The following is a 27,684-nucleotide window of genomic DNA, read 5'->3' as shown; positions in this document are numbered from 1 at the left end:
CGAGTTCCGTCGGATAAAACCGAATGAAAACCGAGCCAAGCCGAATTGGAACGAGCTTGAATGACATCACGACGCATGTCCCATACTATCGAATATATCCAAATGACAGGTGGTGTTCGGTCTGCTCGACTCTCGAAGGTACGGTACGTAACGCGAATCGGCCGAGTACGATAAATCCTTTTGATTCTAACGAATCAAAGAATTTGACATTAAGTCCGAAAGGATCTAAATCGAACGATCCATGGTGTGGTGACATGTTGGCGGGATCGGTGCGTCGTTTGTAGCTGTCCTCGCGTTGAGTTTTATGATGCATACCACGAGTTCATACGGATCGCTACCCGGGAGATTCAATTGCGTGAGAAGAGGTGAGTAAACCTTCTATCTATCGATGATATTCACGTTTAGTCTTATACATTACTTCGCGATCGTCATTGTCTATGAGCTATTTGTACGGATCGATCGAAAGTAACGTCGCTTGCTCCTCGAATACTTTCAAATCTTTTGACAAAGCTCAAAAGAAAGAAGTGGTCCCGATGCGATCGAGGGGTAGGAGGATGGGCAAGGCAATTCTAATATAAAGAGGACCGTCGATGAGAAGATATTCCTGTATTTAAGGAATCCTCTTGAACGAAGAGGAAACGCGTGACTTGTCATAGCAAAATCTTAACAGCTCGTTATGAACGTAGACACAGAAATGTCTTTCTTCTTTTCAGCATTTTTCAAAGAATCCTTCGCCAGCCGAGAGATCGAACAACACGGAGTTTCTTTTGTGTGAGTAAGGAAGTATGGATTTGGCGTGACACGTTGTATATAACGTAGAATATGATGTAGGCGTGATTGCGGATAATCTACATAATATCTATCTAATCGTACATGGTTTAAGGTGCATGTGTACAAGGATTTGGAAATTGATTTTTCATCACTTTTCTCTCAACAAAATCACATCCGAGATATACTTTTATTCTCTTCTTCTTCTTTTTTCTTTCTGTTATTCGTTACTTTCGCTTTTTCGAATTGCAGAGGAGTGAATTTTCCGCACGAGTACGGTATGGCACACAAGTTGCACTTGCTCACACATATACAAGTGGAGCAGTCACGAATTCGAAATCGACTTTTAACTCTCCTTTAATTGTCATTTTCTCTTACATACCATATAAAATGATTGTAAATAGATATAATGGAATTTAAATAGATATAACGATATAATAGTAATGGCATAAAATTGTCACGTGGAAAATTATTTTTTTTTTTTGTGCGAATTCATTTGTTTTTCAATTATATAGTACAATACAAACTTTTATCGATAAGTGCAGTACAGCTATGAGCACGTACGTTGATTAAATGTTTCCACTGATGTCAGTTAAATGAAAGTATCTAATCAGTTTTGTAAAAGTTGAAGAGAGAAAGACAAGGAAACGAGAATACGAAGTTGAAAAAAAAAAAAAAAAAAAAAAAAAAAAAAAAAAAAACAAATAAAAAACGAAGAATTTATAAAGATTTATGTGTGACTTTTGTAGTTACTCAATTTCACTTTTGTACGAGCACGTTTATTTTTTATCGTCCATAGGTAAAAATGGTGATGGGTCCTAATTCTGGTGGCCATTATTTTGAGGATTAATGCGCTTTAATAATTCTCAGCATAATATCTTTTTACAGCTTGGTAATCATCAATTATAACATCCCCAATATCTCAACCATCGATATTCAAAATGGACATTTTTAAATAAAATTGATAACAAAGTTGATTAGTGTAGTTAACTCGAAACTCTTGGCTATAAATTAACATACAAAGTACTAAGTGATGATGCTTTTAGCAATGTTTCAAAAAAAATACCTTACTATCTGTGACATGTGTTTCGAACATATGGATAATAATTAAACGAAATTTCGTAAATTTAGATTGTGCTGGCTCGAAGTTGGCGATCTTACATGGGGCAATGCGTGTCGCGTAAGGCGGGCGCCGTCATCGCAGCATCCGGCCATCACGATTCGCCCTCCTATAGAATTATGGAGAAATCCGCGAAAATTCAGGTAAAAGCTCCACGATTCTATTTCTTTTGTTTTATTCTTTTTTTCCAGATAATTATCAAGATTTTTCAATCTCGAATAACTATGCACATATTAACGATTAATAATTGTAAATTAATTATTAATTTCTTCCTTCTCCCATTGGAATCCTTTCTATTATCGTACGATCATAGTCCTCCGTTCCCATTCACAATTTCTTTACCTATTGTCTCTCTCTCTCTCTTTTTCTCTCTCTTTCTCTCTCTCTCTCTCTCTATCTATCTATCTCTCTCTTTCTCTTTCTCTTTCTCTCTCTCGATTATTTTGTTGACCTCAAATTGCGTTCGTCGACTCCACGCGAGGATTTCTCATACATTGCTTTCGCACGTTCCGCTCGCGATCGGTAAAAGGATCTTTTTATTGAACGTATCGCTTCTTCGTACCGGTACTTTCACGTGTATCGAACTGCGCTTTGGTGTTGCCGCTTAAATAACATCGACCACGAGTTCTGACTTCGAAAATCATAAAAAAGAATTCTTTCTCCGAATTTAATATTTTTTTTTTTTTTTTTTTTTTTAGAGAAAACTTTTTTGTAAACCTTTAAGCAAAAATAACTTGATCTTACGACGTTTAAAAGACTCTGCAGTTATCTACTTTAATCTCCAAAAACATTCTTGTAATATTATATAATATCCAAGTTATTTTTACTGTACTACGTGCCCACATACTTTTCAGTTATATTCCATTCAGTAATTCTAAACATTGGCGTAAACATCAAGTCACTTATCTTATACGAATCATCCTCACTTTTTTACGAAAGTAGAAAGGTATTTTGTAGAGGTTTAACGTCAAAAGACAGTCTCACGCTTCATTTTATCATTCTCTTGTCGGTTCGATTCACAACCATGAGAAACTTTCCCTATATTTCCTCAATTTGATGTTGGCAAACTTTGTTCTGTAAAAATATAATTTATCTAGATTCAATATTCAGATTCAATCGCGTTGACGCACGTTTGCGCGTAGGAGGTCCATTCTACTATTATGTGTTATCGTCACAATGTACGACATAACTAGGTATAACATAAATTTCTGTTATTACAAGTTACATTAATGTTACGTCATTGAAATCGCGAGTACGCGTACTTGCTTAGAATCTTGAAGAATATGCGTGTTTCGTTCTCTCTAAATTATTATTCATTCAGAATAATATTTCTTCATTCACGTTAAATTCAAAAAATTACACACATTTTCAATGTAAATGACGTCATATCGGTTTATCATTCTTTTTTTATTTCTTTTTTTTTAGAATGCACAGATTGTTAATAAAAAACTTGTAAAAGAAATATCGATCCCATAATTAAAATCTAGTTGGATAAGATGCGAATTATATGGTATACTACTTGTGTCTAGTCCTTACTATTTAACTTCATAGCTCGTCTCAAGTTCCAAACGCACAAAACCATCGTCTCGTGGTTCTCGTGTCGCGCGTGCCGTCGTAAGTGTCTGGTTTATTCATCTATGTATGTGTATGTACTTCTATCGTGTGCTGTGAAAAACACTTACGCTACTAGATTAATCGCATTAGATCATTTTATTCTCATTGTTGGTTCGTCATCAGATAGGAAAAAAGATTATTGCTTGTTATCTCAAACGGTTTCTCACAAAGATATTTATGTTGATAAAGAACACTGTTTCGTTTCTTTATTTATTTATTTCTTCATTCGATTGAAAATAATAATGAAATTTTGGCTAAAGTTCGTGCAAATTCATGAAATGATTCGTTTCGTTAAAAATATTTTCTTCAATTAATTCCTCGCGAATCCACGATGAATGCCACTTGAATGGAAACCGATTCCTATCTTCACCGAGTCCGTCTACTTTCCATTGTATTCGTATTATGCTCCCTGACTCCAGAATACCTGCCGGAAGCTGCAGAGAGAAAGGGAGAGAAACATAGTAGTGCCTGGGTTCGCTCAGTCTCGAGCAAGGTGCACACAAAACGACGAGTATACATACTTATATGTAGGTATATGCCTATAATTGGTCGCCCTTTTTCAACGCTCCAACGTCAAAAGGCAGGAAATTTAAAAATGTTAAAAGATCAAAAAATCACTTCTTTCTTTCGTCAAATCGATATCGATCTTTTTCGTTTTTTTCTTTGTTTTTTCTTCCTCAACGGAAGTATCTTCAAGAGGAAAGGATTGTTTCTTTCAAGATCATTCAAGACCGTACCCTTGACCTCGTACTTTGTCTTAATCCGTAAAAGGAAGGAATCGAGCGTGAAAAGGGCAGCGAGGTCGATGATGGCTAGCATGCGCACGCTCGCTACTGGAAAGAAGAGATAAAATACAAGTTAAATAGCCTTTAATCCTTCGATTATATCGAGCAAATTATTTCAATATACATATTTTGAGAGTGAGTCTTTCGAATAGAATGATTTCTATGAAATTCTCTAGTATGGAAGAGGAGAGGGGGGAGAGAGAGAGAGGGAGAGCTACGCGTGTCCCTTATGAAAAAGAATCACGGTAGCGAGGGTGGAGGGTGGGCGTCGAGGATAGAAATAGGCTGGTAGAGATACTAAGCGATCGTTACAGAGAGAAACAAGTGTCACTCCGGCCACCGTAAGATTCGAGATTCCGGGGGCGAAGAATTAAAGAAGAAGACAAAATAAAAAGAAAAAGGAAGAAGTACGTCTTCGCACGTGCGAGTCCTAAGTATAGCACTAAAATCTAGAAGAGAGAGGGAAGTAAAAGAGATAGATAGATAGACAGAGAGAGAGAAAGAGAGAGAGACAGAGAGAGTACACGGACACACCCGCAAAATCGAGTGCTCGACGTGCTCTCCACACTGGCAAAGACACTGTGCAGTGGCGTCGCGACGCCGGCGCAGTTTACCGGATCGATCCGACGTCCGTTTCGTCCTAAGTTTTCTCTTTCCGACGTGAGAGAGAAGAGAATGCTGGAGTGAGAGGGACGGTAAACCAACAACGGAGACGATAACGGCGACGCCGACGACGACGACGACGAAGGAACAAGAAGGGAACGTGAAAATGTACGATAACAATAAGAATCATACCAATAACGACGACGACGAGGAGGAGAAGCGTCTTCATCGTGCGACGTGATGCGTTCGCGAAGACGTAAGGAGAAAGAGAGAGGATCGAATTAAGGGTAGTAAAAAAAAGATAGAAATACTAATAGAGATAAAAGAATTCGTTCATAGAAAAGTTCATACAAAACGTATAGTAGAAGCCAACTTTTCTTCTTCACACATTAGCCGGTTAAAAATATTTTCGACTACATTGGCGTGGAATGACGTGATTGCTGCTCTAGGAAAAGACGAGTAAGAAATAGAAAAAGAGAGAGAGAGAGAAGGGGGGAGAAATACAGATAACACGTTATTCGGTGTATCGATCGATCGTAAGACCGATCTTTGGAAAGTCTCGGAGACATCGAGTCATCGAAAATGGATTATCGGTGCGCCACCGGCACGAGATACGACGATGATGTCCTGGAGAACGAGAAAGGGTTGTTCGGAGCCACTGCGGTAAGGAGAAGCGCTCTTCCTATCAGCGTGTGTGTTCGTTTTGCTCTAAAAATATTAAAAATAAAACCAATAATAAAAGAAAAAAAAAAAATCATCAAAAAGAAAAAAAACGACATATTTCACAAATGTGCACTTTGATAATGTTGTGAATGTGATAATGGAAAGAAGCGAGTCTCTAAAATATTGAACATTCATTGCACGTAATTCTTATGCGATTGCAATTCTTTCCCTTCTTTTTTTTTTTCTTTCACCGAGTGACTAATCGCGCTTAGCACGCATGCGCGACATTACAATTCTAACTGTTATGTGCACACTACACAAGATGATCGGCTTCTTCTGAAATATTTCTTTCTTAATAACAAGAAAAACATAACATAAAAATGTACGTTTCGATGCGTTATCTAATCGTATAACAAAAAGAATTGTTTGACGCAGTTCCCATCTCGATCGATAGTTCGAATATGACGATGCTTTTCACGATGAAGTCATTTCAGTTTTCGATTACGAATACATACTCCACGAAATTCATGAGCTCCGAGAGAGACACTCGACAGAAACTTTCGTCTAGTTCGTTGAAACGGAGTCGCGAATGGATACTCTATTTCTGGAGTTTCTGTGTGGGGTTGGCTCGTCTCCGTAACACAATTTTTTGGATAACTATTTTACACTTTGATAAAACGAACTAACACTACGGTTCGATAAGCTTTGTCGATCACAATGCACGTATTTACCTGTACAAATTAATTCAACCATTATCAGCGCCTTTAACACGAACGAGCCGAATGTAAAGCTCTATCGTTACGTTTGAATTTCGTTTGTTATATTTCCCATTTCTTTCATTACTTTTAACAATATAAAATATAAAGAACTTTTCATAAAGTATCTCAAACTAATTTCTATCTAATAGGAAGAAGATCATTTTCTATGCAATACAAATTTTCCGATCCCAAATGGACGCTTTCGTTTCAGAATGACAATAAGGGTGCATCGAAACGTGGCGCTCCGTGCACGCGGGGTACTGCAATGTCGTTCGGCTTTCGTAGAAGACCTACCACCGGAATTCCGATACCGATAACAAACTATGCGACGGACCTAACGCTATTACACCCACGATCTAAGTCAGCCGGTCCAGAGCAAACTCGTAGACGCGACGACGATGTTAATTACCAGGTCGTTCAAAACTCGTCATCTGGAAGATCGACGCCACGACTGGCACCGCCGAAAAAGGAAGCTACCGGCGTATCGACCAGAACAAATCGTTTTGGGTACAGGCAAGCACAGGGCAGATATACAAATAAGGTCGGTGACATTTGCAATAGTCACAGCGTTAGTCACTACAATCAGGAAAGATTTCAACAGCATCAACAACACCATCACCACCATCAACAACAACAACAACAACAACAACAACAACAACAACAACAACAACATCACCAACAACAGCAACAGCACCAGCAGCACGACAGTCACGTTCCTAAACAACAGAACAGAGTTGTACAGGTTTGGATCGTTTTTATTTGATCGATTTACTCGAGTATTTAATAACGGATGAAAAGTTGAAAATATTTTTTTTTCCAAAGGTTTATAACGTAGCTACAGGATCGAAGCTACGAGCACCTTCGGTGCACAACAGCGGCAACAATAATGCCATCAATAGCGATGTCAATCGAAGAGTCTCTGGCATTCCCGAGTCGGTAACAAGGTACACGTTACACGCAAGCCATCTACCACTTCCTCAGTATGCGGTAAGAATGAACGAGACGAATTCGAAAACCGCAAAGACCGTCGCAAATCAAAGTAGAAAAATATCAACTGGTTCAAAGAGCTCAGCTAGCTCGAAGGAAGGCTCAGGTACAGAGGATTCCGGTGTGAGCAGCCATCAAAGTTGTCCAGGTGAAAGCGAAAGGGCCGAAGGTTACGATTATTTGGATGGCGCTGCGACAGGTAGAAGAGGGTTTGGCCGAGCCAGAAATTTAAAAATGGTAGTCAGTGGGAAAAGCTTTGACGTTAGAGATGTTGGGGATGACGACAGCACCGTCACCGAAATATCCGTTATACCGTTGCCAAAGTGCTTTGCGAGTCCTAATTTAAATACCGGCCTGGTACGTGAGAGAACAACGCAGTATCAAAGAATCGTAAATAAGGACAATAGGTACACGAGTTCCATAACGTCGATGTCAACTACTTCCTCGGAGGGATATGACGAGGGTCTGGGCGAAGAGAAGGTTTACAAAGACAGATCTCGTACAGAGAAAATACCTTCCATTAAGTCGGACTTTAGTTTGCCTAGTTCGGACGATCCCGAATATGGCCACGGGGAAGCAATGGCGGACGAATACTCGTTGAGCTCGAGTGACGAGTGTCAACGTTCCAATTCGAACTCTACTCAGCACATAAAGACCATATCAGATGCAGCTAAGAACGGGAATTTACCGAAAAGTACTCTTCGTTCCGTTCTTCTTACCATCGAGGATCCTGCATTTGCAGCTGCTGCTGCTACCTCAACTGCATTAATAGACGACGAAACATCACCGGTTGATAGCCTTTTCGACAGTCCTACAGCCAGTATTACGCAATCCGATGACAAAGTGTCGAAGAAGGAATGTGTCATGGAACGATCTGGGAATACCATAGACGATGACAGTCCTGGTACGCCTACTAATGCTTCCAACTCGCTCAGTTTGTCAGAAGGAAAAGAATATTTTGACGATGAGATCGCCGATCAGCCTGGTTTGATATTCGACGATAATTCGGTCGTCGCAGTTGAGAATCAATCTTTGGCAATTAATCAAGTAGTCACGGAAAACAGTCACACGTTGGTTGAATCAATCACTAAATCAAGTAAGATTTTAATCGTCATGATGTAACAAAGACAATGTAACGGTTTATCTTTCCTCGGTTACAAATAATTGATATATTTTCTTTTTCTTTTTAACAGATATACAACCTGGAAAAAATTCAGGTATCAGTCCACTTCATGGAAAACGAATAAGTCGTGCTGGAAGCGTCGATACGTTATCTCCGTGTGAATCAATCGCTTCGGACGATTTGATGTTAGATTATGAACGCAGCGATGCAAGTTCCACCGAGGATACACATAATCGGTTAGTAATCAGCGTTGTACATCTTAATGAGATAGATTTCAATTGTTCCTATGGCTCTAAATATTTTTCAATGTCTTTCTCCAGATTGGACTCCAATCCTGCATTGCACGAATTAGACGATGCTACCATACTTTCTGAATTGGAGCAACAAGGCGAGGAAGTGATGAGACAGTGGACTTCGCTACTGGGCACGGCTCAACCTATGCAACAGCAAACTACTAATTCAAATACCGTAAACAATAATATCAACAACAGCACCTCGAACAACAACAATCATTCCTCTACGGAATCTGGGTGTGTATTCACACTTTCGTTGGCTTCGTAGTTGGGCATTTAAGTGTTACTATTTGTTTGGTTTTCTTTTTCTTTTCTTTCTAATAGTGTCCTGTTTATCGATGTATGAATTGTTATTGTTGTTGGAGATGGGGGAGAGTAATTGCATCTGTAAGTAACACGTAATATTGATCCTGGGCTCATATCTCTTCTGACAATGATTCACGATTCACTAAGGAAATAATTGAAATTGTTTTTTTTTTTCTTTTTTTCTTTTTTTTCCCCCAAGTGACAAATACAAGTAATACGTGGTCACTGCAGCAATTTACAAGTGTATAGCACTTTGTATAGGATTGATTCTTTTATCATATATTTATATTTACAAAAGAGTTTCATTTGCTTTACCCGTTGAATGTCATCCTATGGTTCGTGCGTATTTTTCCGCTTTCGCCCTTTTGCAAAGTGTTCGATTGATTATACGTGAACGTCGTTTTGAAGTAAGACCGAAATATAGCCGTCTCACGAAAGCATGTAACTCTTGCCGAGATTCATTCTACCTTATTGCAGGGGAATCGTATAGCTTCGCAGAAACGAACATTTGTAAAAGTGCAGATCATTTTGTTCTTCCATCAGAAAATATTACAAAATATTTTCAAACAAGCAACATACGATAATGTATTTGTTCAATATCGTTTGATTTAAAGGAAAGCTCGTCTTCTCGCTTTTAACGAGAATTCTTATATTTATTAAGATTTTATTCTTATATCGATTAAGATTTTCTACGTGCTTTCTGTAAATATACCGATCGTTCATATTCTTCCATATACAGACTGTTTAAATGCGCATACGAGCCACAGCTAGTTTTATCCATATCGCTAGAAGGAAGCACTTGAAAGGAACTTTTTCAGCTTTTTACAGTAGTCACTTGTATCGTCATTCATAGATAGTAGAAATCTTGAAACGTATATTAAACTTATATTATCGTGTTAATCGATATCACGGCGATCAATTTTTTATCACATTTAACAGAAGGAAAGTGATTGTACCAGTATATCGTATATATATGTATATATATATACATATATATATATATATATATATATATATATATATATATATATGTGTGTGTATATATAGCGTTGATCGAAAATGTTTGCTATTCGTAATGAAATTGTGTATCGTTGATTTGTAGTCACCTAACCACGTCTCTGCGAAGATCGACGTGACTTGTACGCAGTAAACGGGCAACTGAGAACGCTAAAAAGAAATATTAAAAGACAAATAAAGCGGCATGAATGCATAAAATTCGAAAGGCGGGGCGACGGTGAATTTCAGCGATAGTATTTTGTGTTCTAGCGCACTAGTAACACGAGTGAAGCAATTACAAATCCCCGATGAGGACTGCGCTGGTGGGGACTACTACCAGCTGACATATCCTAACTAGCAACCGGAGTTCGCCGGGCCTCCTCTCTCGACAGCTAACAAAACCGATGTAGAGCAGCAAATTTCTCGATATTTCCCAGATGGGGAACGGGTTCAGACAGATACAGCCTGACGAGATACGTACGTGTGTTTACAAGAGAACGTAGTGAGGGTGGAATGCGTATTACGTGAATGAACGTTGAGAGAGAGAGAGAGAGAGAGAGAGAGAGAGAGAGAGAGAGAGAGAGAGAGAGAGAGAGAGAGAGAAAGACAGAGAAAGAAATTAGAAAAAGCAAAGAAAAAATGAAGATGTCGAGTGAAAATAGAGGGAAGAAAGGAGACAAGAAAAAAATAGATAGGGACGAAAGAGAGTAAAAGGAAAAATGAACAATAAGAAAGAAAAAGAAGTGTCCTAAAAAAATTCGTACAAAGATACAAACGGTATACTATTCTTACACTATCGCTGATCAACCAGATACGATGATTGTAATAGTTTACGAGCGTTGCCACGGATCGTGAAGAACGCAGAAAAATATAACAAGTTTTTAAAAAATTTTTTTGTAACGGCATAAGTATAATGAAACTATCTATTTTCCAACGGCCTCATAAATTGTCCCATTGTTTTAAAATCAGATGACATTCATCACCTAATTATCGTAGTTGTGCCGTAAGAATTTTGCAGATATTAGTAACATTTAAGCAATTAATCAGGTATGTCAAATTCGATTGAGTACATTTTTAGTTATATGCCATAATTTTAAAAGAACTTTATAATAATTATATTCACGCTCTTAAAGTGTTCCTTACTAGCTTTATCTTTTGATTACAGCCAAAATTTACATAGAATTTCGTGTATACAGCTGATATTCCCCTTATTTCTATTTTTAATCTTTTAATATTTGAATTCGTTTAAATATACCGTTTAAATATATATCATGTGTTTGACATGCCTGAAATAAATAAATACGTACATAATATATGCCTTCTCTCGAGCGTTCTCATTCCGTGGTAATAGGCTTTAGAGGGTTACAGATAAAATCTAAAGGAGAATAAGCTAGAGATTATTTTTCCAATTTCATACGTCCTTTTTGCCACGTCCGATAATTACTCGTCCTTTCTCGAGGTCTCAATGATGGGCTAATCGTAAGATATACTAACACGATACGATATAGACATATATGCATATATATATAGATTTTTGGTATTTTTAAGGACTTTCTAATCAACCGGTAAAAATAATCTGTGTAGCAAGTAGTCACTACTTTGTTCCCACCGTATCATTATATCCCTCTTATCGTGTATTATTATATAATTGCATGCATACGTATGTACGAAGAGATCGTTCGATCTTTATATATTCCAAAAAATAATTACATTGAACTATATAAATATAAATTGAAGCGATTCTGTAAGAACGATTGATCGGATTTCAAACTTGATTTAAATCTCAGTTCTTCCTTTCGTATCGTGAAAAAAGAAACACGATCGTTGTCTTCTTATTCTCGAGCTATAGTTCAACGAAAGAAAAAAACGCGCTTGATTCTAATCCCACTGTTTTGCAGAGATATAAATGACTTTCAATTTAAGAATTTAGTTGTTTGATTGATAAATAATATTGCTTCCTTATCGATCTACGGCTTTGAGAATAATGAAATACCTTGAAATATTTTCAGAATCGTTGAATAATGTGCTCTTTTTAAGTTCAACCCAATAGCCCTACGCGATTATTTTTCTTTTTCCTCGTACCGATCGGATTCAAAGTCCGAATTTAATCAAATTATTGCATATACAAGCATATATATATATATATATATATATATATATATATATATATCAGTATTATTGATTTAAAATATGATGTTTATATATAAATGAATAACTGCTTGTACCGCTGATGCAACGCCAAAGGACCTCACTGATCGCGATTAAAGGAAAATAAACTGTTCTCTAAACATTGTTCGTCCTAAACATTGCGAAATAATCTAGTCTTCGTATTAGAGTTTAGAAAGCAAGTGCCATAATAAGAAGCGTTAAAAAGCGTAACCTCTGAAGAAACCAGAGTTTGAGAAAGAGAGAGAGAGAGAGAGAGAGAGAGAGAGAGAGAGAGAGAGAGAGAGAGAGAGAGAGAGAGAGAGAGAGAGAGAGAGAGAGAGAGAGAGAGAGAGAGAGAGAAAGAAATAAAGAAATACAGATAGGTACACGTTTCCTTCGTGTTCCTAAACGATATTAGGGGAAACGTGTAAACTATTTTTTCTCAATCGATGTCCATGCTATTACTCTCTCGCAATAAAAATATGTCTATATATACACAGGTTATTATGTCTACTATAATAAAATACGAAAGTTATTCCCGATATTATCGTCGCAAATATCGTGTCGTTCGCTCGAAGGAAATCGTTTATGTGGGAATCGTTATGTGAGAAAAATCAAAAACTAGAAGAAAGAAGATTAGTTCGAAGAAAAGAAAATCGTGAATGGAAACGCGATGACGACGAAATTCCATCATTTTTCGATGCTAACAAACTATCTTTGACCAAAAAGAAGAAGAATATGAACAGTTGATCGAATTAGAAGAAAAAAAGAAAAAAGAACGAAAGAAGAAAGGAAGAAATGAAAGAACGATTGTATTTATGAATCGAACGATTGCATTAATGTCTTTTTGAATTTTAAGAAAGAAAAAAAAATAATGTGACGAACTAAAATGAAATCTAAGGAAAATAAAAGGGATAGTGTCGCTAAAATGGATTTCTCATTATTTTGGACGGAAGTACGAGAAGGAAGTTAACGTGAGGGAAAAATTTCAAGAAGATTACAACGAGATGAGATCGTTTTCTTCTTCTCCACTTCTTTTCCTGCTTTTCCTCCTCGAAGAAAGGAAATCGATCATCTACGAAGAACGGGTAAATAATTTCTCATCAGCTACATATCTGCATTCGCCTCCTCCGTAACGAGTAATGACTATATGAATGTGATTTGTGCATTGTCCGGAAAGTCTTCTCTTCTTCTTCGCGTGTGTATATATATATATACATATATATATATATATATATCATGTGTATATATATATCATGTTTGAAGAATCTGCAAAACAAAACAAAAAAAGGTTTTCTCATTCGTTGCATCAATCGTATGGCGCGAAAATAAAGATATTAAATATACATATACATATACATATACATACATACATACATATATACATACATATATATATATAAATATGTATATACATTAATGTCTCTCTATGTATATGTATATATGTGTATGTATATAATTCATAGACTTCCAGGATAATTGGCGGAGAGTAAAGGGACGATTCCAAAAAAAAATGATTCAGTTTCGAGTTATCGTTTACGATGGCAGTTAATTAACCCTTGTTGTAATAACTCGTTATTTAATCTTTTTGTTAACAAATATTATCTTCTTTTTATATGCACACACACACACACACACACACACACATATATATATATATATATATATATATATGTGTGTGTGTGTGTGTGTGTGTGAGTATGTGTGCGTACATATTCACTAATCGTCGTTAATAAAGTTAACACGGCAAAGAATATACTGAAAAGTTAGGTAAAGATTATTCGTTGGGAAATACGATAAAAACGATAAAGTTCTGCATTGCTCTGCGATTCTTCCTTTTTCGCGCACGGAACTTCCTTTTTCTCTCCGCTTTATCTGGTTTTTACACGACGCTTATGGCATGTAATATCTAATATAATTCCATTCAAGTTTACCTTACTACCGTAAAAATTACATTGTCTAGTAAATTTGCTTCGTTTAGTTGATTTTGATGTGCAAACATTTATATGTCCTTTGAAGAAAAACGTCGAATCCATAAAAAGTAGAAATAAAATGAACTAGATCGTTTCTTTTTTTTTTTGTTTTTCTTATCATTTTTATCGTTGTTCGACCAGTGATTACAATACTCTAAAAGCATGAGATCATACCATAATTTTTCTTTTTCCTGAATGTCATCCCGGATATATATATATATATATATATATATATATATATATATATATATATATATATATATATTGCATTTTTTTTATTTCGTTGATACGACCTAGAGTAGTACCAATAGCCCCTAATTTCTATGCAACTAGAATGCTAGTCTTACGTATATTCACCTGCAACTGCAATTGTCGATTTCTTTATTTGACCAGAAAGTCATTTGAAATTATTTTCAAATTTTCAATATTCGGTGACGAAAATAAGGAAAAATTATTTTTATATATTCCACTATACAAATTTCGTGAAATCAAGGGGGAACATTTTCGAAGATTACGAATCTATTTCTTAATCGAAAAAATCATATCGCGAATTGCAATATAAATTGAACTTTCTCAAAATCTTTTTATGCATTTATATTCGTACGTACAAAGAACGCGTTCGTTACGAACCGGTTTCTTCTTGCGTTAATAGCCTTGCCATTTCTATTCTTTTTTCCGAGAGTATAGTGATCTACTATGAAGAATAAAATAAAGGACATGTATAATTATAATACTTTGTGAGCGTTTAGAATATCACTTTGAACCTTTATCGATTCGTGATCGATGATTCTTCTTGTTAACTATGTGCCTCTTAATCCGTTATTAATTAAATTGCGATGATAACGAATATATTTTGAATAGATCTGAAAAAATGAGCCTGAATTAGACTGTATAAAAAAGTGCTCATTCAACGAATTTCATAGTTATTTTGCTTCGCCATTTCTTCTACGTTACGCATTTTCTTTTACAATTGACATTCTGAAAAGCACTGCACTTTTATTTTATGAAATATCATCATAAAAGTTGGGTGCTATTTTTCTATTGATTACCCTGCAATAAGTAAATCGTGCATAAGTGTGTATGTGCAAATACATACATTTATTAAATGGTTGAGTCATAACTCGTATTATTTCGAGGTACGAAATGATTCATTAAGTGACTTCGCTCGCTGTGAAAGGATAAAATAAATGAATCGCACGTTCCGCTAACATTAAGAAACTTTTCCCAATTCATTTCGTTTCGTCGTTTCAATTTTGAAAGAAATTCAAGCGCGAAGGTTTTATTTTTTTTTCTTCTTTTTTTGTTTTTTTCAATTGCGAAACTTCTATTTCATGAGAAACAGTTACATCGATGAGGGAAATCGAAATGGCGGAAGTTACTTAAATAGGTAAGCATCGTAAAGACAGTTGCTTACCTCCTATCTAACTCTTTCATTACCAATCAGAGCGTTACCAGTTAGCGAACTCCGATTTCTTTCTACGGTTTGTTCTGTTAATTCTTTATCTTCAACGGAAACATTGACCTATCTGAAAAGATAGCCGAATCAAATGTATCTCGTTAATATTCTGTCTTTTGTGTGGGATTAAATGACCGATCGACGTGTAACTCGAGACATTAGCACTTTTGTCGATGACGATGTTTTCAATCAATGATTAGTTTAATCAAACATTTCTGCGATTAATCTCAATACGTTGCAAATATGCTAAGTATTTTTTTTATTTGTTTACAAGTACAAAAGAGAATGATGTGATTTAACTTTGACGATATTCTTTTTCTAAATAACTTTATAGGATTAGGAATTTTTAATAGAATTTTATAGCGAATAACGATGAAAAAATAGAAAGTGTTGTTCATGGATCGCTCGATTTTTAAACAGTGATGAACTCTAATGTGTCGATGTCATCGATCAACGCGTTTAAAAATTATCGAAAAAATAAAAAAAAAAAAAGGAAAAAAGAAAAAGAAAAAACAAATGAAAATGAATAAAATCGATCTTCTCGGTCTAGCTTCAGCTTGGCTAACCCTTTGCACACGCAGCCAGCTTGCCCTTCAGTTTGCCCTCTCTCCTCGATTAAAAAAGGGAGGGGATCCTTCCCTTTCTCTCCTTCACTAGCACAAACTCCCTGGATATCGAGCGAAACGCTGTATTTTCGCGGAACGCATGCGCCATTTTACGACGCGCAATCCTCTCTTCTTCCTCCTCCTCCTTTTGGAACTTTAACTGGTAGCAGCCGACTAGTCTGCCGATCGTCGACGGACTAACATCGAAGGTCCTTCAAAGTGTGTTTATCCTCTTCGAGGACATTCCCCGAACGTGTTCACTCGGCCTTTGCTCAACGTTTACTCTTCACGGCTTCTCTTACACATGTGTTTACGCACGTGTATGTGCATGTGTGTACTCTTATCCGTACACGTGTCAAATCTCGCACATTTTTCGCGAATGTTGACTCGCCAAGAAGACTTACTTCTTCGCTTATTCCTGTGATCCATCGTCTTTGTGGAAACGTGAACAAAAGAAAAGAATGACGTCCAAGAACGTTTCGTCATCGGAAGATCGTTATGAAGTTATACACCATCGTCGTTCGCAAAGAAACAATGTCTACGATGAGAAAGAATTTCTAAATGTATAATATCGATTTGTTAGATGTTCGATGTCTTTCTCTCTCTCTTTCTCTCTCTCTCTCTCTCTCTCTCTCTCTCTCTCTCTCTCTTTCATTCTGAAAATAACTTGCCAAGGGATTGAGAATAAATCAATGAAATTCCTCGTTTCTTTCTTTCACAGTGCGACATGGATTTCTATAGATCATGTTAACAAAACGAAAACAATTGCTTTCATTTTGTCGTCGATAACAACAGTCACTGGTCGGACAAAAAATGTTCTTCTCTCGTCTACGCACTCTGCTATTGTTTTCTAATTAAAAATTCGCAATCTTTTCAAGTTAATAAGTAAAGTAGCGTCTATTTTTCAATTGAGAAAGTACACCGGTGGTAATCTAACTAGTTTTGTAGATCGTTTTATAGAGATAGGCAAACGATATCTATGTCTATCCGCACATTAACCACAAAATAAATGAAAAGTATCATTGGGTATATTTTCTTCTGGATCTGGTTTTACGCGTTTCTCACGCTCGCAAGACGCAATTCGATCAGAGAGAGAGAGAGAGAGAGAGAGAGAGAGAGAGAGAGATTTAACCGATAAAATAAAGCTATTTTGTCGTGCACAAGCGAACGAACGACGATGGCCTCTTCTCGTGTCTCGTCGGGTGCTAAGAAACGAACAGTGCCATCGACAAGAATACGCGAGAACGATATCGGTGGTGGAACGTCGAATGGGAATTGCGAGGATGGTCGTGATTCCGGCTTGTCTTCGGAATGTTCGACACCGACGGGAGGTTCTCCGCCGCCTAGGCAACCAAAATCGAGTGATAATGTTATCACTATCAGTACCACCACTACTACTATTACCACTACCACCACCACCACGACTACCCCCACCGTACTTGTCCCAGTATCACGTGCTAAGTCAGAGTACGGCAGGTAGCTTTTTCTCCTAACTCTCACAAAGAGAGCACGCATATTTTCTTGTATATAAATATTGTTCCTAATAAACATTACGTTCTCTGAATATTAAGTATCATAACTTCGATAATCTTTTTCCGAGTTTTCTTTTAACACGTAGTAGCATGTAGTAATAGGTCCATCCGATCTGTATTTATTCGTATTTTCAACGCTGCTTTTGCAAATTCGGAGGCACTCCAATTTTTGAATTAATTCAAATTTTCTTTATATATAATTTTTGTTTTCTTTTAAGAAATATTATCCTAAATTATTGAATGTAAAAATGTTTTAATGGAGGGGTGTACATGATCGTAAAACTAAAATCGCAAGCATGTCGGTAGTTTATCCAAGTTCTCTATGATGCAACGAAATTTTGATCATTCTTGCGTTTTATCCAACATTTGCATGTTGCGAAAAGGTATCTGTTGCACGAATATCAACATTACCTATAATTCAATTTTGCGAAAATTCTCACGATCGACTTAATTTCGATAAGGTCTAACATTTTTTCAAATGGTCCGACTTTGTTTATTCAAGTTTTACGAAATATAATAATTTGATGTCTCGACGTAAAAATAATGCGGATCTCTCGAAAGAATATGATACGAGTGAATGTTAAAAAATGATCGCTTACTTTATAATTGATTTCAGAATCACAAATGGGAGAAATTCAAGATTATTGCGAAGCAGGTCAGGTGCAGAGTCACCACGTTCGTTGGATAGCGTTCGTAGTCGTCAGATACCAAGTCCTCTAAGAACACCAAGAAGCGTGAGTATTTTGCCAAAAGAAATAAAGAATAAAAAGGAAGAGTATGTAATAGGTTGCTTAGATCTATCTCGACATAATTTTGATTTTAGATACCATCTCCCAGTTTCGATACGAGCGACGACACGACCATCAGGATCGACCGTGCCACCTTCCAGTACATGTTTCAAGACATTGTCTCTCTTAAGACTATGCTCTTAAAACTAAAAAGAGTACTTCAGGAGGTACGATAGTTAACGTTCCTTTTTTTTTTTTTTTTTTTTTTTTTTTTCTAGATATACATCTAGATTCTGCACGACTTGGTATTTAAAACAAAAACCGATCATTTCTCAACATCGAATGCCTTTTTATTTTTTATAAATACTTTTGTTTGTCTTTCGATTAACAATCCTTTTTTATTTTTCATTATTGTACGGTCATCCTTCATTTTACGTTTCAAGTCAGGAGAGAACAGTTTGATGAGGGTACGTTGCATTCGTTGCTTATGTTCTTTTCTTCTTCTTTTTTCTTTTTTTAAGTCAAACTCTATCGATAAGTCCGTATATTTAATCACATATCTTAATTCAAAATGTGAGATTACAGTTTATATCAATTGATATATAACTTGGTGCATTTTATTTTTCAGCCGGAGGCTCTCAACCCATTCGATAATACTGTAAAGGTCAGTAAAATATTTAACGTTAATATCATTAATCGTCTAATAATGCACAATCGGTAAGTGATTTCCATGTCGTCTCATATTATATATGAGTAGAATGGTCTCTTCTACACCCTGAACGAAGGTGGTACAGCGGATGTTAGCACGTCTCCAGGCAGCGGGGGAAGCAGTATCGCCGATGAGCTGACGGATTTACGTAGACAGGTGATCTTTTTGCAAGGTCAAGTAGAAGATAGAGATAGAACTATACAAATACTTCAGGTAAATTTTATATTGTTTAATATTTATTTAACTTTATTGATATAATCAAGAAAACATTCTACCGATTGAATTTATATTACATTTCAGTTTCAAATGACAAAACTCAAAGCTTCGAATGGTGCAGATATGGAAAGTAACATTCCGTCAGCGAATTTTAGTAAATCTTTACTTGTGGACATGTGCAATGCTGCCACACAAACCGAAAAGGTATATTTATTTCTATTCGGTGCGTGATGCAGAACGTAGTAATTAAATAATATCAGTTAATTCGTCACTTTTTAATATAGATACGACCTGTATCGGCAGGACCTTCGCTTCTGCAATCACTTCCCCAAGATAGCACAATAGGGCCTCTCGTCAGGTAAGAGGGTACTTTTATTTCTTTGCTAGGCGTAATTAATTATTTATATATTAGAAATATATTCATAGTGACCAACAGGATTTTTTTTTTTAACATCGATATGCTGTAAAAAAAGATAAAAATAATGTTACATTGTTGTGCCATATTTCTAATGAAATGATAGATATTCAATATTATCAACAAATTATTTCATTATATATATATGACTTATTTTTTTAACCAAGATCCATGGTAAACTAAATTATTATCAACTGTTAGTCTAGGCCCTTTGAATTCGATCCTTTGTTCTATTTTACATAAAGTTCTATTACATCCGAGCATTCAGTGTATTAATCTTCGCAATTGATTCGATTGATACATATTTACAGGAGCTATATTTTTATCTCTTCTATTTGATATATCTAGATTGAAAAAGAAAATCAAGTTGGTTACACAATATAAAATCAAAATCAACAATAATAAAACAGCAATTTCCTATAAATTTTATAAAAATAAATCATATTAGATTTTATTTATGTTATTGCTGTTTGATATTATAAAAGTTCATCAGACTATAAATTAATCGAGTTTTAATGTTAGAGATGGTGTTAATATTAAAATATATAAATATTAAAAACATATGAAATAATGGGAAAATACAAAGGACGAATATACTTTTAATCCGCTTCAAAGTAATACATACTTTTCTGACATCCCTGCATTAAATGCATCATAAATAACATGTTATTATTGCTGCTCTGGTCACAACCTCATGCGGATGATTTCATGCGAACAGCTTCAGGATTGGGAAGGTAGAGTGCACCAGTCTATGTGATTTATTATTGGGATATTTACTTCTTTCTGCACTTAATGCCTTTATATTTGTGCATCTCTTCTATCTAAAAGCTATTTGTTTGATTACATAGTAATCATATTTCTATTCGTACTGCATGAATATCCAATGTTATTTGTGACCTATGTATATATTTTTGTTAACATATACATATATACATACATACATACATACATACATACATACATACATACATACATACATACATACATACATATATATATATGTGTGTATATATATATGCATGTATGTATATATGTATGTATTTATGTATGTATGTATGTATGTATGTATGTATGTATGTATGTATGTATGTATGTATGTATGTATGTATGTATGTATGTATGTTCTAAGTACTTTATCATTTCTTAACATTTTATAAAACTTATACAAACAATGCAAATTAATAATACAAGATCTATAAAAGTTTCTTTTTTCGTGATCATTTCTGTCATAAAATACATGATTGCGGTTGCTAGAAAATTGATAAATAAATCCTTATTTTTATATGGATAAACCCCACTTTATGAAAGTAATAAGTGCAAATCTTTTAATTGAAAGATTAACAGTATAATGTCAACAGCATGTATTATAAATAGATATATACATTGTTTCTGGAAATACAAATATGTTAGATAATTTTTCCTCTATCTATTCCAATTGTAATGGATTTACAATTCATGATCTTTCATGCTGCAACAAATAGCCTTGCACGGTAAGTGTAACAGGTATTATTGTTCTTACAATCTAGATACACACATACACATACACACACACACACACACACACACACACACCTTTCTATTTTATATTTGTTTTTTGTAATCTCTTAATTTTATTTCTTTGATGCAGACTTATTCAAAAAGATTCTATTTTGTGCAGTTGGAGTGATTCATGGAATTGCCAACGTCCCTCATCGCTAGGAGAGCTTAACCATTTTAGGAACCTACATAGATCAACCGACAATTCGCAACACGTATTGAGACAGCGGCAATCACAAAATCAAATTGTTAAGACAAACGCGCGAAGGAATATCATAAAGAAATCCCTTGAGCAAGAAAATAGTTAAGAATCCTGCGTTTACTAATTTCGTCGAGTCGAATGACACATACACGTGCGGTAAAAGCAAAATGATGCGAAACCCACTTTATTTACAATAAGAGTAGCATGCTTATCAATAATATATGAAATTCTTTCCTGAATGAATCTAAATTATATCAAAACGAATAGAATTTATAATTATTTGATTGTTCCTATACCAATTCTTTCTGCTTTTACCTCACGTTCATACGTATACTTTAAGTTTGCTAATACAAAGCAATGCAAATAGTAAAAGTCCCATCTATTATCAGTTAAATAGATGCGTAAATACGTACAATAAATTGGCGTCCATTTCATGAATCACTGTTCTATTCGCGTTTAACTCCCACCATCTTTTTATTATATTTCAAACCATTTCTTGATTGGTGGTAACGGCTAAATGATCATTAGGCAAGTTGCGAATAACGAATCTTCGATTAATCGTATGTAATATAAATAGCCGTTTTACTACTTTTCAAGAGATTCTGCTTAATTCTGCTTTATCTCATTAGTTCGGGCTAAAGTACCACATACGTAGCAATTCAATGTAATGCGATCTCAAACAGTATGCGTAACGTAATCAATATGGGATTGTATTGATGCAGAAAATATATTATTTGGAAATTCACAATATCACTATTTGTCTCTTACTAATTGAATAGAGCTCGAAGAAAAATTTAGGAAACTATACGTTATGCTACTGTTTCTTTTTCTTTTTCTTTCTTTTTTTTTTTTTTTTTTATTGTACAATTTTTGAGAAGTAATATTGATTTTATACAATTATACAGTCAGGGTATTAAGTAAGTGTAAATTTGTCGTTTTAATTTATTTCATCTCATTAACATAATTCTTGGTGCTATTTAACTGTATCTAAAGTTTAAAGTTTTAGAAAATAGAACATAATACATTAGATAAGATTCTTTTGCTGTAAAAAAGATATGATTTATAACATCTCAAATGTCATTATAGTGCTACTTTAATCTATGAAATTATTATTGATTTTTATGACTTCAAATAGGTAAACAAAAATTTGCCCATTATACAACTCTATATAAATAATTTATATAATATATCGTAGGGCAATTTTTACAGATTTCATGCTACTAAATACAGTCGAATAGAAAAACAAGCTATTGGTAATCAAGTAAAAATTATTATTAACATATTCGTAAATGTCTACATACATATACGTATATCTCTTAAAATATGTGTGTACAAGGCAAACTCTACCTAATATTTGGAAAGGTTATTTTCATGTAAATGTATTACATCTAGACTAATTAGAAATTGCAAAATTTGCTTACTGAAATAAAAGTATATATAGTTTTACTTGCTAAGAAAATACTTACCAATAACCTTTATTATTATTTTCTTCCTCATTTCAATAGATAATCTTATGTGACACAATTCATACATACCGAGTTATATTAAAACCATATCATTTTCGAGCCTAATCCAATCGCTCTAACCTAAATAAATGACAGCCAAAATCGAACATCAAATAATTGAAATAAATTTTCTACGTCTGAACGTTTGAATAAACGTTTGAATAGACCCAAATGTCGTACGACGAGAACATATTGTAATCAAGACTGGACTCGCAGTTGGGTTTTTCGACATTTTTCAACATTTATAGTGGCGCCCCTAAACTCTGCGGCAAAAGAGACAAATCTCTCACCACGCTATTTATGATTTACGAATAAACATTGTGTTTTGTTTTTGTAAAATAGACGATTGTTTCCTTCTTTATGTATGTAAACTATGATGAAATTTTCTTATCCAAATAAACGCAAGGATACGCATTTACCGTTCATCACTTGTACAGACGTTTTAATGAGCTTTGAATGGAATAAAAATTTACACGCGCGCTCGTTGTCTGAATACGTAAGCAAAATCGAAGAAATGTGAAATATTATAAAATTGTACTTTCAATAATATTCCAATTATTTAAACAATCTTTAATGTATACGGAATACGATATACTAATATTTAAAAATAATACATTCGCACAAATATTACGAAAATCGTAACACGCAAGAAACTTAAAATAATTTTAATTAAAAATTTCAATACTTTAAAATGTTCATCTCGTGGTTGTTGTCTTTTTTTTTATATCAACATATATGATCTTTTTATTGACTTGGACGATTTCCTGGATTAGTTCTCCTTTGTCGTCCGACGAGTAAAATCCGAGGGATGTCTTTGCTGTAAGTATCAACGAATATTTAATGTAAGTATATTTTTATATCGCCCGTTTCTTCAATAATTTGTACAGTTTCTTATTATAACAGTGATAGTAATAATTTTAAGCAATGATGTAATCGAGTATTTGTATCGCTAAAATAAGAATATCACGAAGTGGAATTATTCGTTCGTTCGCGTTTCGCGACTTAAACTGCAAGTGTTCTTGCATCGACTGCGTGTAATGCAGTCTTTAGAGTCTGTGTTTGTTCGCAAAGTTTATTGCTTTTTTAACAGTCGCACAGATTGTATTTATAAAAGATTAAACTTCATTTGATTGCTCGCCTGATTCCCTGGGAACCCGCGGATTTTAAATTGGAGTCATCGTTTTTCTAATATTCGCGTGGATGTTCGGGCGAGATTAATGGCCCTACCGTGGACTTTGTTTCATTTGCTCGAAAATCCGATTAGATTACCTCGTGAACGCGGATTTTAGAGTAGAGTAAGCGTTACTTTAACCACACGTAGTATCGCACGGACGCGATTAAAAGTACTATCGAGGACTGCGCTTTTATTGTTCGAAATTCGGAAACCACGAACGGTCGTGCTTAATAATTCGTGTCATACATCTTCTGTTAGTTAAAAAGCCTGAAGCTCCCAAAGCTAAGAGGTATCGCGGAACGTGGATTTTAGAGTCAATGTTAGCCCGTGGGTCTCCAGATGCAGCAATCTCCACGTGGTGAGACCTGGATCGGTAATAGTTGTGATAGATTGATATCTAATTGAAAATCATATAACGTAAGGACTACTGAGCGAATGGCTACATATTTCTGAATTTTTCTAAAATCTTTTCATTCTTATTCTGACTAATACACGTACAAGTATTTGTATTCAATAGGAAAACAATGTTTTCCTAATATTATCATCTTTACTCGAGCAACTTCAAATTAATCGAAGCATCTCCTAGTGGTACTTTTAAGAAGCTCTGTCAAACAGTGCCGTGTCAAACAAGTCGTGCCTCTGGTCTCCATTTCTAAAAACAATTTCATCGTATTAAATTATTAAAAAACATATTAAATTATTTTAATAATGCCATTGAAATGGCGTTCGTAGCTTCATTATAATTAATAAATAATAAAACTATTAAACATACGCGTGTATAAAATTGATTGTGTGTGAAATTCTATTGCGTTTTAAGACATACATTGTAATCTAACAAATAAAACAGTATAATTATTCCTCTTAAAAACTATAATCTTATTAAATTTAAATTTAAGATGGAACTATCAGAGAAAATAATGAATAATCTTACAAATATTAAAGACTTAAATATTTTATCTGAAGAGATTTTCGTGCAGGTTTTAGAAGCTGTAATTTTTAATATAGGTAAAACTGTAGACCCGAAAGGTAAAATATGTACAACATTATATTAAAAGTAAAATTACTTTTACTTCACAATACGCTTGCATTATACTGTGTAAATTTATATTAAAACAAAAGGTCAGTGCAGCGTCAAAACCAACAGTTCAAAATTTGACATTGCCAAAAATGCCTTTGTCGACTTAAGCTGTCTTTTCGTTGAAGCTGCTAGACATGATTTCGATAAGGAAAGTTTAGAAAAGTTTTTAAATAACACACCAATTGTTAGTCACAGAGCAGACAAAATATGTTATAGCTATGCAAATAATAAACAAGAAATTCAAATGCAGTTACAATTAATTGGAAATAATTTACCCCATATAGTAGACACCGATTGGCGTTTAAGTCATTGCATTAAGGTATATTATTGTTTAAAATTCTATTTATTTAACGTTTATGTGTTAATAAACATACTTGAGATATAAATAATAAATATAACAATGAGTATACCTATATCTTTTAATTTACAGTATGGATTTCAAAGTTCTATTGGATCCTTTCAGTATCATGTACGGTTTACCACAAAGGAATATGCAGAAATAAAATATGTGACATTTACATGTACATTGCAGCAATTACAGGAGTTGCTATGCAAAATTAAGGATGCCATAAGGCATTTAGAAAAAATTCCTAGTAATTAGTAGTAATTATTGTCTATGTATATATAAATATATATATATATAATTATATTAACAAAACAAATTAATTATTTTTTTGTTTTGAATATATTCATTTTGTATTACATAATTTATCAACCTGTTGTTAAAAAAGAAATCGTATTAATAAAATTGAAAATTTATAAAAAATTTTGTATGTGCTAATCATTTGTATAGATATGTGCCAGAAAATTTATCACATACATTTAATTAGTGTTAACAAAACAAAATTAATTTTTTAATACATCTCACTTTTATTGAGCTATCTTTCTCATATTGTTTTTTGCCTTGTATAACAAAATAAAAAAATGGTATACTAAAATATTTTTATCAATACTGTAGTAAGATTATAATATTATAATGTATTTAAAGTAGAGGTTCAAGGATGTAATATATAAATTACAGAGAAAATATATGTAGAGGTGCATTTAATTATATTTTCATATGAATGAGAAGAAAGTCTCCTAATCCATGAAGTTTTATTAATGTTATCCTTGTTAATATAAATATATATATATATATATATATATATATATATATATATATATATATATATATATATATATTTATATTATTTATATTTATATTTATATTTATTATATTTATATTTATATTTATATATAATAACTAATTAAAAATACATCATTCTCCGTTCTGTGGCCAAATATTTTTCTAAAAATTGATATTTTTTTGTCGGACAAAAAAAATACTATCATTACATTCTTACTTGTTAAATATATAATTATATTAATAATTAATATTTTTCCACTATCGTATAATATATAACTTTTTAATCATAATACAATATGTACAAATAAAGCAGGGTATAACCCTGATCTAAAAAAAAGTGATCTTCCATTATTAAATTTCATTTGTAAACTTTGTCACCATGCACTTTCATCTCTTTTTAACATTCCTCCAATTTAATTTGGTATTCTATTATAAATGTGATCTTTTCAACCATTTTTGCAAAAAGGAGGAGGGTAGTAAGAGAGTATAATTTATTTGTAATAAATTTTATGAAAGCATGGAAAAGCTTCCTTCTATAACGATATGGAGTTCCCTTTGTGTTAAAATGTTATAAAGATCACAGTATAGCATTGCAATCTAGTTTTTTGCTTTCTTGTTATAACTGTCACATTTTTCTCAAATCATTTTTATTGTTCCATATACGTTACTCAATATGAGATATGATAAGGCCTCTGACATTTCACTACATCTGCTAGACTTCGAATATTTTTAAAACATTCCTCAAAATATCTTATTGAAGGATACAATTAGTAAAATAAAATAATAATCACATTGCATGATATAATTAATCATTAAATTTCAAATATAATTAATTACCATTGATATAAATTTGTACTTTCATGAAGTACATAAATTTTTGATAAATTTATCTTGTTTAGTCAATTAAATATTCGTTAATATTTTATTATTATGAAAGTAGCACGTTTAGAAGAATCGATTTAAAAATATTCGATGCTGTTAATTACATAAATTTGTCAACCTATGATATAAAAATGCATTCTTTAGATAACATTATATTAGTTTAATCAAGTATATCTAACATTTCTATATTTATTATTTAATAGTCGCGTATATGTGAGCTCGTCGTGTCTAATTTTCTGTGCGCATACCATTATCATCTATTTTTCACAATTATTCATTATTTTTGACTTTTCCTGAATTTTACTGGTAGTCATAATCATCATTTGTATTTAATAAAGTCACTAGTACCTACAATGTGTAAAATAATGCACACTAAATATTAC

General features: G+C 33.9%; 1 protein-coding gene and 1 long non-coding RNA gene across 14 annotated transcripts; one reads left to right on the top strand and one right to left on the bottom strand.

Annotated features, from left to right (window-relative positions):
- Positions 1 to 62: 62 nt before the first annotated feature.
- On the top strand, positions 63 to 23,464 carry LOC124954486 (putative mediator of RNA polymerase II transcription subunit 26). 11 transcript variants are annotated; one of them, XM_047507504.1, is made up of 17 exons: positions 63 to 365; positions 714 to 771; positions 1,900 to 2,031; positions 6,523 to 7,053; positions 7,134 to 8,394; positions 8,492 to 8,657; positions 8,742 to 8,951; positions 18,347 to 18,464; positions 18,554 to 18,685; positions 18,902 to 18,925; positions 19,087 to 19,122; positions 19,216 to 19,380; positions 19,468 to 19,587; positions 19,668 to 19,741; positions 20,482 to 20,532; positions 21,280 to 21,288; positions 21,456 to 23,464. In XM_047507504.1, exons 3-17 carry the CDS (start codon positions 1,930 to 1,932, stop codon positions 21,640 to 21,642), a joined length of 3,186 nt encoding a protein of 1,061 aa, XP_047363460.1. In that variant the 5' UTR covers positions 63 to 365; positions 714 to 771; positions 1,900 to 1,929; the 3' UTR covers positions 21,643 to 23,464. The 11 variants fall into 11 exon arrangements, with proteins under 11 accessions (XP_047363460.1, XP_047363459.1, XP_047363465.1 ...); XM_047507503.1 differs by lacking the exon at positions 714 to 771; XM_047507513.1 differs by lacking the exon at positions 714 to 771 and having other exon boundaries at positions 64 to 365; positions 20,517 to 20,532; positions 21,456 to 21,570.
- LOC124954497 lies at positions 19,873 to 26,396 on the bottom strand. 3 transcript variants are annotated; one of them, XR_007102563.1, is made up of 4 exons: positions 24,714 to 26,396; positions 23,072 to 23,858; positions 20,424 to 20,695; positions 19,873 to 20,142 (listed from the first exon to the last, which is right to left on the bottom strand). It is a non-coding gene; the product is annotated as an uncharacterized LOC124954497 (long non-coding RNA). The 3 variants fall into 3 exon arrangements; XR_007102561.1 differs by having other exon boundaries at positions 23,072 to 26,396; XR_007102562.1 differs by having other exon boundaries at positions 20,424 to 20,626; positions 23,072 to 26,396.
- Positions 26,397 to 27,684: the final 1,288 nt, after the last annotated feature.

This window comes from Vespa velutina, chromosome 15, assembly GCF_912470025.1.
Source record: "Vespa velutina chromosome 15, iVesVel2.1, whole genome shotgun sequence".
NCBI lineage: Eukaryota > Metazoa > Arthropoda > Insecta > Hymenoptera > Vespidae > Vespa > Vespa velutina.
Note: the sequence above shows the minus strand (reverse complement) of the source record. Positions and strands in the feature narration are given on the sequence as shown.